The sequence below is a fragment of the Notothenia coriiceps genome, unplaced genomic scaffold, assembly GCF_000735185.1.
Source record: "Notothenia coriiceps isolate Sejong01 unplaced genomic scaffold, NC01 NC01_scaffold00037250, whole genome shotgun sequence".
In the NCBI taxonomy this organism is placed as follows: Eukaryota; Metazoa; Chordata; class Actinopteri; order Perciformes; family Nototheniidae; genus Notothenia; species Notothenia coriiceps.
Window position 1 is genome coordinate 3,933,314 of NW_011369951.1, and position 14,505 is coordinate 3,947,818.

Here is a 14,505-nt window from a genome sequence, read left to right on the forward strand (position 1 = left end):
AGGAAATATTGCAACGGCAAAAGTTTGGATTCAACCCAACATGCAGCCTCATTATAAAACATGTCTCAATAACACAGGTTCATATTTCCTGTTGAGTTGTAGCAGGATTACTTTATTATTTAGGTCTCATGTATAATTCTCTGGATCAAATAGTTCAGAGCTTATTGACTTTATATTGAGACAAACATGGCTTTCATTCTCTCCCCGATTGCATAATGTGATAAGGTTTTCACTTTGTAATTGGACATTTTAACCTTTTTATTTCGCACAGCACCATGACACATCTAAAAGGTGAAAGAAATGGAAGAACTCACTGAATTCTTACTTTTTTTCAAACTGGTGTCATGCTAGCGGATCGTTTTCTCCCTCCTCTCACCCATCTCCCTTGGTGAGCGTGTGTGTGTGTGAGTTTGCCGCGTGACAGTGGCTCAGTGAGGTGAACCAGGATAACATGCTACAGATGAACACATTTAGACCGTCGCGTCCACACAGCCATTAACTTAGTGAATGCACACACAGAAAAGCACACACACACACACACACACCTATCTCTCATCCGTAATTGCCGTGTAGGTGCTGTTTGGAGAGCGGAGTTACAGCCACTTCATTCTTTGCTCATGCGCTTGAATTATGCATTGGATTGTAAATGAGCGACAACTCGTTTAATTACACACCCCGTCTTACTGCTAATTCTAAGTTAGCTGCCTTTCTAATGCAGCATTATTCCAGCATTTAAACACAATTGCTTTAGCTGCAAAACACACTGTTATCTGAGGTCCAAACAAACGACACAAAAAGCATAAAATACCTGCATGTGGTAAGCCCACACAATTTGATTCAGCTAAATAAAACCTTCTGTTTTTCTCTCTAATGAATAATGTCATTTTTTCCCGCTGAAATTAAATCTGCTTGTCTTTTGGGAGAGTTTCTCTCCATGGGCTTGACCCACAAATCAGAGCAGAAATGTTCATGTTGTATCAATCTGAGAATAAAAGCATGAAGGACGTTTTATTGTTTCTATTCATGTGTGTTTTCCACGTACATCCCTGTTCGATACTCTGTATCTCCCCCCCGTGTGACAGGGCTCTCAGGGGACTTGTAAAGTAGACGCTGGGTGTGTGTGTGTAGGTCTATTGGGAATTAGGGGTAGGCAGAAGGCTACAAGTGTGTTTGTGAGTGTGTGTGATTTCATCTCAGCAGCTGTGACCCAGAATAAGACATGTTTTTATCCTTTCATGTTCCTTCCTCATATACCTCTGTCACACACACACACACACACACACACACACACACACACACACACACACACACACACACACAAACAGTTGAAGGGAGTGCAGTCCATTCAAAATGACCACAGTAAATCGAATGATTTACTGTGGTCATTTTGAATGGACTGCACTCCCTTCAACTGTTTGTGTGTGTGTGTGTGTGTGTGTGTGTGTGTGTGTGTGTGTGTGTGTGTGTGTGNTCGATACCCCTCGAGTTTTACCAAAAAAGAGACGCCTCAAATAGTCTCCACTAAAGGACAAGAAATAAGGACGAAAAATTAACTGCTGTAACGGATGATGTCATGTCAATCGAGACTGCACCATCGCTCGGAACGATTCGTTTATTTCTGCCAAGCAGGTTTGTAGCCGTAACAGAGACTACCGAAAAGACACCCAGGCGACGGTTAAACTGCAGTCTAGCCGACGTTAGACATAGGCGAGCAAATGGGGACAAAAATGTTCTCAACCTCTACCTCCTTTTACTCTACTCGAAAAAAAAGACTGCGACGCACTCAAGGGGCTGGCTGCCCTGTGTATCTCACGTAAACAAGTACTATATCAGAGAGAAAACACATAATACAGTTATAATACCTATTACACTTTTCTCAATATTGTCAAGGTATTATTACCTTTAATGAGTACGATAAAAAAAGATAACAAACAGACATAAAAGTTATACTACGAAGAAAGCTGTCAACAACAAAGTCCAATATACAATGTAACATGTAAAACTACTTTTATACGGAAAAAAATTCACCTAATTGACAACAAACAATACTATACACAGACACACTTTGAACGAAATTAACAGCCATGCGTCGTCTCGCTGGAACGTCTGGAAACATGAATAAAGTATACATATACACAACAATAAGGAGTAGATAACAAAATAAAATAATCTTCCTGCACATAACAAACCGGACCAGAATCAATGTCACGACACATTAACCCAATAACTACTCCACACCTTAAACCCAACAGAAGGAAGTCAATAGAAATCAGACGTGGGTACATAATACAAGACACAAGCCTCTAAATATAGAAACCAGATCAGATGACAAGAGTGTCAGTTCGGGGATGACTGACTCGGTGACGACTCGTCTTCAGTAACTCGCAGTCACGGAGTAGGTTGATGGGCGAGAGCTGAGAGAGAAGGGTAAGGAGGCCTGAACTGGGATCTTAGCTAGTACGGATTCGTAAAAGCTCCTAGCAAAAAGCAGGGTTATAGATGTTAACTGACACACACGAGCTCCATTCACATCACTCCACTCCTCCCGCCTCCTCTGCTGTATCCTCCCTATGTTCGCCAGTCTGATGACTTCACAAAGTGATGAGCGCATATTTCGGGGCGAGGTGGAGTGGTCAGACCAGAGAAAATATTAGACTCCCTTATAGACTGTTGACCTTCTAACTCACTATATAATCGCAGTAAAATATTTTAATATTCACGAGTCGATCGAAGGACCCTTAATGAAATACAACGAATTAGTAAGATTTCCGAATGTAAAAGAAAAATAATAATAAACAAAATAAATTTAAACAATCCGAATGACATAATATGGGTATATAGACAAATAAGAAGTAAGACAAAAAATAGAAAAGTACGTAAACATAAGGACTAGAATTGTACTCTTTCCTAAGGAATAAATATTTATAAAATATGTAATAGTTACATACCCATGACAGATAGCACCAAAAATAGTCACATTTGGGCATACTACTCCCCTATGTCGACCACCGTGTAAGATAGTAATGATGCTAGCAAACAAATTATCCACAAAGCAACTCAACTATGCTAACTATAGAGAGTTAGAATTAATGGACAATCCATAGAGGAGAAAAGCAGAAAGAGAAGCGGAGCGAGGAATGCCTCCGCAAACACGATATTCATACGATAAATACATAACCTTCGACCTCAATCCTTTATCTCCTCGCTCCTACCCCAATACCCTATCTCCGATCAACTCCTTGCGCATGAAATGGCTATGGTTCACAGTCCACTCTTTTATCCTGGGTTTACAATCTTTGTATCCTCCTTCCCGCAAAACCCAATAGGTACATAAAATTGTTTTTCAGACCTCCGAAACTAAGTGTTACAGACCTTGTTCGTTTATCCTTTGCATTCTAGATGATCTACGCCCCATACTATTGTATAAAACCCTGGTAAACCCGTCTTGAGCCCCATGCGGATCCTTTAGCTACCACCACTCGTAAACCTGCCGATGCTCGCCTCTTCCGACGCGCGATATACCTTCCCTCAGTACTCACTCTCATGCTCGCGTCGTTCCAACCAAAAAACAAACAGCATAACAGTCATATCTGCTTACGTCGTCACGCACTGCACCCCTCACCTCATCATCTCGGCCCGCTCCGTCAACAATGTGATACTAAATATAAAGATGGTAGCAAGATACCAGGTTTTAAGTATTTAGTTTGGTGAGGAATTGTAGATTAAGGCCGGGGACACGTGACGTGGAGGTAAGTAGTACTTCACGAAATCACCAATAGTCTTTGGAATAGTGAGAGACTGGGGACGTCAACGGCATGTCTCGGCCCCTGCTGTCTGACTCGGTATCGGGGAGTAGGTAGTGACGGAAGACCGGGTTGGACCCTCACGTGAACCCAGTCCTCTCTGTGCTATATCCACTCTCTACGAACACCGACCCTGAATTGCCAGATCGTACACCCCGCTTCACCTGGTCGAGGAGCGTTCCCGGCATAGTCTCGAAGTCTAATCAAGGAGGCACCCCAAGATAGCGGGACTACACAAAACCACACACTCAAATCGCAGCACCCGCAACAATCAAAAAAACCCAACTCCTAAAGTAGTGAATAGGACGGTGCCAGGCTGGAAGTCGTGCCCTGGCGGAGTTCCGTACGAAACACGAGTCGGGAGAGGAGATGGAGGGCAAGTGGAGATGCTGACGTGAAGACGGACATGGTGGCGAGGTGTGAATTGAGAAAGCACTTCAACGATCAGCTGAAATAATCCTTGATGTGCTTTAGAACAGGATGGCGTTTTATCACAGCAGAATTTAACTTTATCTCCGGTAGAATTCTGATCAGGCATTAGCTCCGCCTCCTCTTTTTTTTTTTTTTTCAAGCCAAGGACACAAAATCTGGGTTTCTCTAACAGGGCTGAAAAAAGAGGAGTATGAGCAGTGTGAGGCATGGCTACAATGGGTGAACTGTTTGGTATTTTAAGCAAAACACTTGACAGACATGTTTTGTATAGGTATGGCCCTACAATATATTTTTCCAATATAGCATAATAGGTCCACTTTAAATGGTAAATTGTAATGGACTCCATTTATATAACGCTTTAACCAGTCTTTACAACTCCACAAAGTGCTTTACATTCACATGTCATCATTCACCCATTCATACCCCCTTCGTACAGACGTGCCATGCCAGGTGCAACCTGCTCAAGAAAGCTAACATTCACACACCGTGGGCCATGTTGTCGGGATCAACATTGGGGTAAGTATATCGCCCAAGGATAAATCGACATGTGAACTGCAGGGGATGGGTATTTCCGATTGAAAAACAACCGCCATAGAAACACATCTGATATACTTGAACAATTTGATGCAGTACTATACTATTCATATATTAATGCTATCCTGTATTTTAAAGTGTCTAAACCGGCTTTAAAATGTACTTCAATGTATTGGTTTGTAATAAAAACAGGATAATATAATATTCTAAAATAATATAACAAGCTGAAAAGAGCCTGAATACAGAGTACTTTTGATACTTTTGAGTACATTTAGCTGATAATACTTCTGAACCTCTTAAGCAAGTTTTTAAACTTAAAACTTTTTCTAATAATGGAGTAATTGAAGACCATAGTATTACTATTTTTAAGTAAAAGGATCTGAAATATTCGACCTCTGATGTTGGCATTGTCATTGAGATGTTGGAACCATGGCACACATGAAACTGTGATATGTTGAGGATCTATGAAAATGACTGTTGGGAAAATACTGAATGTTCTCAGAGTAGCACATGATAAAAAAGGCCCAACTGTAACTGTGTACGCAACAGGATGTATGATTACCTGGAAGAGCGTCAGGACACACTGTTTTAGGAATATGACAGCTATGTGATAACGATTAACATGATGATTCAGCCTCTATGGAGATAGACAGGCCATTGGCCGTGTTAACAGGATGCAGAATAAGTGTGAGACCATGGAAAACTGTCACACCCTCATTATTCGAGCAGTGGGTGGAATAACATCCAAGATAGAAGATTAACAAGTCACACTCTCATAACTGAAAATATGGAGCCCATTCCTGGACCGCATCAATAACACACCATATCCAACAACTGATGTCATCCCACAGAGCAAATGCCAACTGAGAGACAATAATCTGCGCTTGTAGTACCACTATTACATTTAGCTATTAAGAAGATGAGATGGGTCAGGTGGCTGGAGGAGTGATTCAAATGTGAAATTGTCCTAATAAATGTCTTGTAACCTTCATGTTACGTGAGATAAATACACACACAGATAAATAGATACGCTATTGGCCAAATGGTTAAAGTACTGCCCATAAACAGCAAATTAACAACTGGTGTCTTGCCAGAGTTGTTATTCAACTAATTTGACGTCATCTGTTTATACTTTGTAATAAAATAGGCAGAACAATTATTTTGAAAAAAGTTGAAATGTGTATACACATCGGTTGTAGTTCTATAGAGATTAACAAATTACAAAGATTGTTGGTGGAATATGAAGCAGACAAACATTTAAACGCGACTCGTTGGCAAACACCTAGAAAACGGCATTGCTAACCTCTGAGTAACCGTCCTGAATGCACCCCACACAACTGCATTTCATTGTGCAATCCTGTATTGTATAATGACAATAATAAATCCTTGAAACACACCTCGTAAATAAAACTGCTCATAAATGACACATAATGAAACTGCTGGCTCTCTGGTGAGCTCCAGGATCAGTGAGCCGCTCCAATAACTGCCCGATGCCAGACGGGCTGTTTAAGTGAAATTGAACAGATGTCGTTTTCTTTCAAATATTTCCCTTGGGATGCAATGAGTGGCTGAATAACGGGCATTAATGTTATTTCTGATCAAGTTTGAGTAATGAGGAATGTAGATGCCATGTAACCAACAACAACACACACTGCGGCACCACCTGAGTGCTGCTGAGGCTTGGCTGCGGCCCATGGTCCGCCGATGGCAACCAGCTACCAGCCCAAGGAAAAGAGCTGAAAAAAAGCGCTCTCACAAAGGCATTACAATACATGCTGGGTTTCCATGGCAAAACGGAGGCCAAGGAAAATAGGAAAAAAAAAAGAATGAGACTTCGACCAATAAAAGCCATGATTCAAACCCTTTAAGGCTGGGTGCAGGGCATATCTCCGACACACGCTGATTCACACACTCTTTCATGATCACAAACACACACGTATCATAAACTGGCCCACTTTGGAAACGTTGTTCAAAGTTATCCTGTGATCCCAGTGGAGGGAGGCTTTTTTAGGATCGTCTGGGGGGCATTGAAGAGGGAGGGGGGGTGGATAGACTGTCCATTTGCCTTTTATAGCTGCCCACTCCCGTTAGTAGCAAGGGAGAGAAAGAGAGAGAGATCTGGGGGCTGACATAATGAGGGGGATAGACAGAGTGACCACTTGACGCACAAGTCTCACACACACACACACACACACACACACACACACACACACACACACACACACACACACACACACACACACACACACACACACACACACACACACACACACACACCTTGTTGAGTGAGCAGGCTTGAGGTTGCTTTGTTGTTTGAACAATGTTTCGACCCCCGAGGCACATACATGTGTGAGAGTGTGTGAGAGTGTGTGAGTGTGTGTTTCGGGCATTTGGGGTTTATTAAAGTGGAACAGGACTGGTGTGTTCTCAGTTTTTTTTGTCATCATATAAACAGGTATTTTTTTGATGAAATAAGTCGAACACCTATGACTGAAGACGATAAGAGAAACCTGTGTGTGAACAAGTGAGAGGTTGATTTTTCCCATGCATGCACTCAGGATTGAGAAAGGACTAGTGAGGGAGAGTGTGTGTAAGCTTGTGTGTGAGAGTAAGACAGAGGGAGACAGAGGGAGAGAGCTTTAGCCTGGCTTTTCTCTGCTGTGCTTTTCAGCTTCTTTCTCACTGTAGAAAGAGGCGTGTCCATGGACCAGTATAAAGTCCAAGGAGAGCCACTCGTGTTGAGCCATTCTCAGGAGCCTTTACACTGCACACAAGCAAGAGGGGTAACTGCAGCTGTTACTTCAAACACTGCCTTTTCATGTCCTGCTCTGCATTTGGACAATTTTAGACCGGATTTTTTGGGGGCTCGTTCGAGGGCGGGCGAGCTTCTGGACTTAAATCGGAGTGACAACAAGACTCACCTGAACACAGTGCTGGAAATCCTTCCTGTTCATTCTAACGTAACAAAAACTAGTTTCTATCACCACGTCACTCGCACATCAGAAGCTGGCTCCAATTTCTGCAAAGTGAAATTGAATCAGAGGAACAGAGAGGCAATACAGCAGAGGCTTTGTGTCCCTGCAATTGAAACACTAACCAGCTGAAAATATCAAAGAGCGTCCTGGACAAAGCGCTCCTCTCAAACCTCTCTCTCAAATCTGCAGTGGAAGTAGAAAGTGAGGGGAGAGGAAGGCAAAGGGGAGCCTAGAAGGATTGTGTGCAGGTGCCAGGGCTGTCATGGTGCGTGGAGGTGGCGGGGCAGCGGCTCCGTCCTGCTGGACCCTTTGGGCATTTGGCGCCCTGTCGCTGCTGGCACTGTGCCTGTCGGACCAGGCCATCCGCTGCCCGCTGTGCACCGAGGAGAGGCTGGCCAGCTGCCGCCTACCTGACGGCTGCGAGGAGACGGTGCGGGAGCCCGGCTGTGGCTGCTGCCCCACCTGCGCCCTGCCCAAAGGGGCCCACTGTGGCGTCTACTCGCCCCGGTGTACCACGGGCCTCCGCTGCTACCCGCCACACGGCGTCGAGAGGCCGCTGCACTCTCTGATGCATGGCCAGGGGGTGTGCACTGACGAGAGGGAGGTGGAGGACAACTCAGGTGAGAGTAAAGGGGTCTGAACTCATGGAGAATATATTTTCTGTTTACTTTCTTTTAGTTTAGAGGGTGGCAGTGGCTCAGGAGGTAGATGGTCATCCTCCAAATGGACGGTTGGTGGTTTGATCCCCAAACCTTTCAGTCAACATGTTGATGAGTCCTTGGGCAAGATACTTAAACCCAAATTGGTTCCGATGGCATAGCAAATGGTGTCTGAGTGTTAGTGTTCCTGAGCAGGTGCCGTCTGTATGAATGTGTGTGAATGCTGACGTTTTAAAAACTGGAAAAGTTCTTATAAATACAGTCCATTTACCATTTATTGTAAATTACAGTTAGGGTTACAGATCCTAAGCATTTAGATCATATTTGATATGTGCAAATGTGAAGATGCTCTCTTAGGGTCAGCCACAGCTGAGCAGGTCTCCACCAAGCAGACCAGAATATCTTCTGACTCCGCTCCCTGGGCCTTACCTGAGCCGGGCACGGTCAAAGTAAGGTGTGTGTGTGTGTGTGTGTGTGTTTAACAATGTGCTGCTTGTTGACCCTAATCACGGCTAAGCCCCGAACCAGAGCCTGGACACTCCCCAGCTCCTCGCACATGGCCTAATGGGGGGGTGCACACACTGCCGGCTGCTCGCTGAGAGAGGGGCCCTGCTGTGAGACGCAGAGCCGGCTCCTGATAGCTGAGGTGGGCGTGTGAGTGTGTGTGAGGAGCTTCTGCTGCATCTTTCTGCAGCGTGTATGACCGTGTGACGTGCTCGTGAGGAAGGAACCATGCATTTTGTTAATACGGAGAAAAGAGTACCTGCATATAGCTCATCATGCAAATACTAAACTGAGATCCTGCAGGTTGACGTGCACTGAATTGAAATGCATTGTGGGAATGAGAGCGTGTGTGTGGGAAAGTGAATGTGTGTGTGTGTTTGTAATAGGAGGAGGTAATAAAAGCTGCGTATGAAATGACTGTAATGGAGTGTGGCCAGCGTGGGGCTATTAGAGCTCTCTGCAATCAGTAATTCATTTGGTGCTCTTTCATGGATGCCCCCGTGCCGCCTCCTCCTCTTCCTCCTCCTGCTGCTGCAGACATCTAAATGTCTCAATCACACTCTTTTGGTACAGCTTTTTATTTCCTTCTTTATTGTTGCATTCACTTTCCAAACAGAAAGTCAGTTTCCACTTTCACAAGGTGGGACGTCTCATACTGGAAGTCTTATCTACGCTTCCAGTTCACTGCTTTAACGTTGACTTCTTCTCCGGTCTCCAGTGTTTATCTTCCTCTGCTCTCCACAAAGGGAGTGGTGTTGGTTTCCATTAAGCCATATGAGACAGTTGTAATAATGTGTCTTAGACAAGGTGGCTCTTTCATTGGTTCCAGATCATCAGCTAACCTGCCAGTCGTTTGTTCCACTGATCTCCCAGACAGTAATGGGAGTAGAGTGTCTGTAAGTGCCAGAACACCAAAGATTTGGATGAACTTAGCCAATAGAAAACTCCCAGGACTCTCATCTTCATTGCGGCATCTGTACCGTTACAACCTCGGTTAACCGTGTGGGTTTTCGTTTTTAAGTAAAAGGTTCCTTAAGTTGCAAAGTGACAGGACGAAGTCTAACCGACGGACAGTACGAGTCCATGAATACAACCCGGACAAACACAGGGAGTAGAGGTATGGTGCTCTTCCCGGACTAGTTTACATGAGGACGTAATCTCGCGTTCGACATGTTTACCCGACGGTATCGTGTTTTCTTTCGTTTGTGTGTTGTTTATTCCCTGTAGACGACTTTCTAGAAACACTTTAGGTGTGTATCGGTGTAGGTGTAGAGGGTTTTGCACGGACTCCTTTTAGTTTCAATCGTACGACGTAGAAGTAGTTCTGGACGCACGCAGTGTCGTTTAACGCCGCGTCAAACCTGTCTAGTGCGAGCAGTTGTCGAGGTAAGTACGTTTGAGGAAGTTACCGACATCCACCATTCTGAAAAGTATAAGACTGTAGACAAGTAGTCAAGAACATTTATTTAGGCAAAGTGACAGTCCTCCCTTCGTAGCTTGTGCTGTGGTCCTGGCTGAGCGCGTCCTTACGTCATCGTCTGCGGTTGTATGCGTATTACTAAGTAAGACCTCAATAGATCAATCGCTCCCAAAGATTCTTACTTTCTATTCCTACTTTACTTCGACAGAGTTCTTATACTCCAAACTATTTTGAAAGAAAAAATTATGTGTTTCCTCACTATCGAGTATTGGAAACGGTCGAACTAGAAGTACTTAAACATAATCGAAGAAGAAAGTAATCATCGGTTCATATTTTGGCGGAATTTCTCTCGCAGTGCTTCGTCGGGTGTGTAAAATACGTACACAAATAAAACGTCATAGACCTACGTCTCGACGTTGATAAATCGTAGGATTTAAGGGAAGTCACCTGACAACCCCCGAGACGGAGATAGAGTCCCATGAAAAGTAATATTTAAGAGAACCAAAAATTTTTGGGAGAAGATAAAAATAGATCGTACAAGTGACAACGATCCTCACCCCGTCAAGTCTGTACATAAGTCCTCTACGTGGGGGGAACAAATTATTACGTATTCATGCCACTTACGCGGTGGTTTCCCTTTAGAGGACGAACACTGACCTCAACGATAAGCGGAGAGGGGGATGCGGAAAGACTAACAGAGAGGGACGGTACCAAATGAAACTTGTAAGAATAGGTCGCTAGACTCAACGACGGGCCGTCTTAACTAAATGTCACGCACGAAGGGGCGAAACAATACTGTCTAAGTCGCCATTCTTCCTCACACGTCCGGTTTGTCTGAACTCGTGAGGTCTAATGTCTTGTGGGTTTTGTTTACAATACTTGAAAGGTTTATGACGCGGGGCGGGGCCTGGCATCTGAGGAGAACCACGAGTACTTTGGGCCCGACTAGCCTGTCGTAGTTCTCCGCTTTGTTATTTGGGAAGACGTTCTGCCTGTCGGGGGCAAAATAAATAGTCCGAGACTCGTCGAAAAGGAGAAGAAAAGACTAAGGTAAATCAGTACGTTGCGGATTGGATGCGACCGGGACGTGTGTCTCGTCTTCCGGAGAGTAAAGTTGAGACCGTGCGTCGTTCTCGCGGGCTACTCGAGTAGGAATACTTCCTCGAACTGCGCCACCCGCTACGCCGAAGGTTCCGAACAACCCCCCCCCCCCCCCACCCACGTGTGCCCCGGNGTGTCAAATCAGTTTTACTTGTCAGTTTAAATGATGAACGTTTTTTTCGTTTTATGTTTATTTTCATTTTCATGGCTCTGTTGTTTAAGTTATATTGAGAAGCATTTTTTTTATAAATGTTTTTGGTTTCGTTAGTGTGGGCATGTGCGGCTGTAGTGAGTGTACTGTGATATTACAATATATGAAATGGCATCGATTATTGTACACTATAATGAAATAAAAAGACTAAAAATGATGATGAACGTTAAATTACCATATATTCTTTAGGTTTTAATAGCTCAATATCCAATATGTTGTATAAACAAACTTCTACCGGATAGCTCAGTGCAATGCATTATGTCTCCATCAGCTGGATGTATTTACTGCCTGTATAGTTTCAGATCAGTGTAATTCACTTCACGCCTGTCTCTGTGAAAGTATACATTTACACATGAATGTTTGTTTTAATGTAACTTTAAGCTGCATTTATCATGTGGCGTTGAAGTAGCTTCTATCTACCAGCACAGCACACTCTAAATGACTTGTTTTTACCTTTCCTTTTTTTGTATGTCACAGCTTGAAAGCTTTAAAAGGAGTATTTTTACAATTCGAGGAAAAATATGATTCTCGTCTTGACGTTGAAAACATCAATAAATTAGCTTAGCTTTGCATAATACTGGAAACAGGATGAATCAGTGAGAATACAAGAAGTCACTCTATTGGCTAGAAAGTAAACTTCAATAAAACCACATCTTGTCATTTGTCATTTTATTATTTCATGTCTCAACTTCTTTCTCCACCGCTGCTACCATGGTAACTAAAAACAGCTGCAAAATGTGTGCATTTTAACGTTTCATCTTGTGTTAATTGCAAGTAGGCTACACTTGAATGCGTGACATGATGATGGTGTTATTATTTTCAATCCCTGGAGAAGGAGCTTATGAGGCATAATTATCCAGCGGGCCATTAGCCTGCCAGTCAGGGCTCGACGAGGCGAGTCAGCGGGGGCCTTCGGCTGGTTTTTCTCTGCAGGGCGTAATGAGGCTTGTCAGAGCCAAGGGCAGCTTAACTGACATGGGAAACCATGCAGACGATTTCTTTCTTTAAAAGATTAATGGTCAGAGCTCACAAATCATCTAATTTATTAAGGGGTCTTTATATAAAAAACTGTTTAAAAGAGCCCCTTCCCTCACGATATGCGGAGGAAATGACTCAATGTCTCTCTCAAAATACCAGGAATATAAGATACGTCTTTCAAACTTCGACGCCAAAACAACCTCAGCAATTAACAGGCTTTCCTTCAATCACCTCCAAAGAGCTTCAGCTTCTTTTGTCACATATCAGCCTTTGGATGGAGCTGAAACGAAAGGATTGGATTTCGTTTACAAGGATGTCTCTTTGTGTTTTGGATTAGCATATTTTAGCGAGGTCAAAGCTAAACAGGAAGTTTAAGAAGCTGAATTTCTACTTGTATAAAATGACAGTAAATAGGATGTGATGACAACACGCCTGGACCTCTGATATCAGGGAGGAGGCTTCCAATGAGATTAGGAACACATCGTTAAACTCTTATTAGCTGCATGGATAAAAGCTACACATCATTAGCAGGTCTGGCTTTGTGCCATACCGTCTCTGTTAACCTGCGACACACTGATGTGTTTAGGATTAGCAGCAGGAATTCACCTCTAATAGGAAGGAAATGAGCAGCCTGAAGAAGTGAGGAGGCAAAGCGTCCAGATAATTGTTGTGTGTTAGCGAGGGCTCAGAGAGGACGTTGATGGGAGTCGAGGCGTTGATAATTCCTTCAGGTAAGAGGCTTCGGGTCGCTGTGATCTCAGTATTTTTATCTTCCTCATTCATATTCCAGACGGGACGCTCACACTGTGTCAATGGGTGATAATTACACAGAGCGTCTCACTCACACAGCCAGTGTCATGTGACCCAGTCCAGCTCTGCTGATTGGAGGAATGGTTGGACACTAACTGCCCACAATCCTCTGCTCTGTCTCCTCATCACAGTCTACTGTTGGCTGATGACAGATGAAGCTGTGAGCTATAATGTGAAATCACTTGTTCTTTTGTGTTGATGAAGATGAATTGCAGAGCCCCTCACCTGAACAGTCATCATCCAATCACAGCTTAGCAACCGTAACTAGGCACGGCAGTAAGCTTTGAAATTCTCAACAAGATAATGGGAAAAATGTGAAAAAGTTTATAGAGTGGATTTTTGTGTTCGTCTGCTCTCAATGTGATGTAATGATGCTAACATTAGCATGCCGAGCTAAAGTAGCGCTTCCAAAGGATACGACTTTGTTCCTCTTAAACATGAACATTATTTGAATTAATAAGGAACAAAACTCACCATTACTCAAGTCCTAACAGTCAGGGGCTTTTGCCGCTAGCCTCCTTGATGAGTAGCTGATGTTCGCAAAATTGAGGTATATACGAAACACAATTTGTGATTTTAATGGTTGTTAGTGGACTTTTCTTGGAGCCGGGATGTTCCTATGAAGGATGCCATCGTCCTTTGTGAAAAACTGCTATTATCAACCACAAGGTCCAGCATAAAACTGAATTGATATAGGCCTACATTTTGAATTTGAACACAATATCACATTTGATCAGTTAAACCCCACGGTCCTGCCTGCTAATGTCGTCCTCTGTCTGAAATAATCATTGTTAGAAAATGACTGAATCAGGTTGCACTTCTATTAAAACTTTCAGAATAAAAAAGCTCCCAGGCAGAGCGACAGTGTTCGTCAGAGTTTTACAGCCACATGCTAAGCAACTTGGCACAATAGTTTTTCCCCAAGAGACGGAGGTTCATTTAAAGATCACCAAATGAGTTTTTAATGACAGAAAACAAATTTATTAATCAAGATTAAGACGTTGAACTCCTCCATGTCAACATAACAGTGTCAGCTTTCATTTCAGTATTTATTCATTACATAAAGAAACTCAGGATG

General features: G+C 43.3%; 2 protein-coding genes across 2 annotated transcripts in view; both read left to right on the top strand.

Moving 5' to 3' along the window:
- Positions 1–14,505, top strand: part of LOC104966729 (zinc finger protein Aiolos-like) — a 596,491-nt gene that overhangs the window by 320,971 nt on the left and 261,015 nt on the right. The window lies entirely within an intron of this gene.
- Positions 7,448–13,480, top strand: LOC104967198 (insulin-like growth factor-binding protein 4). Its single transcript, XM_010796614.1, has 3 exons — positions 7,448–8,364; positions 8,761–8,857; positions 13,408–13,480. Exons 1-3 carry the CDS (start codon positions 8,007–8,009, stop codon positions 13,478–13,480), a joined length of 528 nt encoding a protein of 175 aa, XP_010794916.1. The 5' UTR covers positions 7,448–8,006.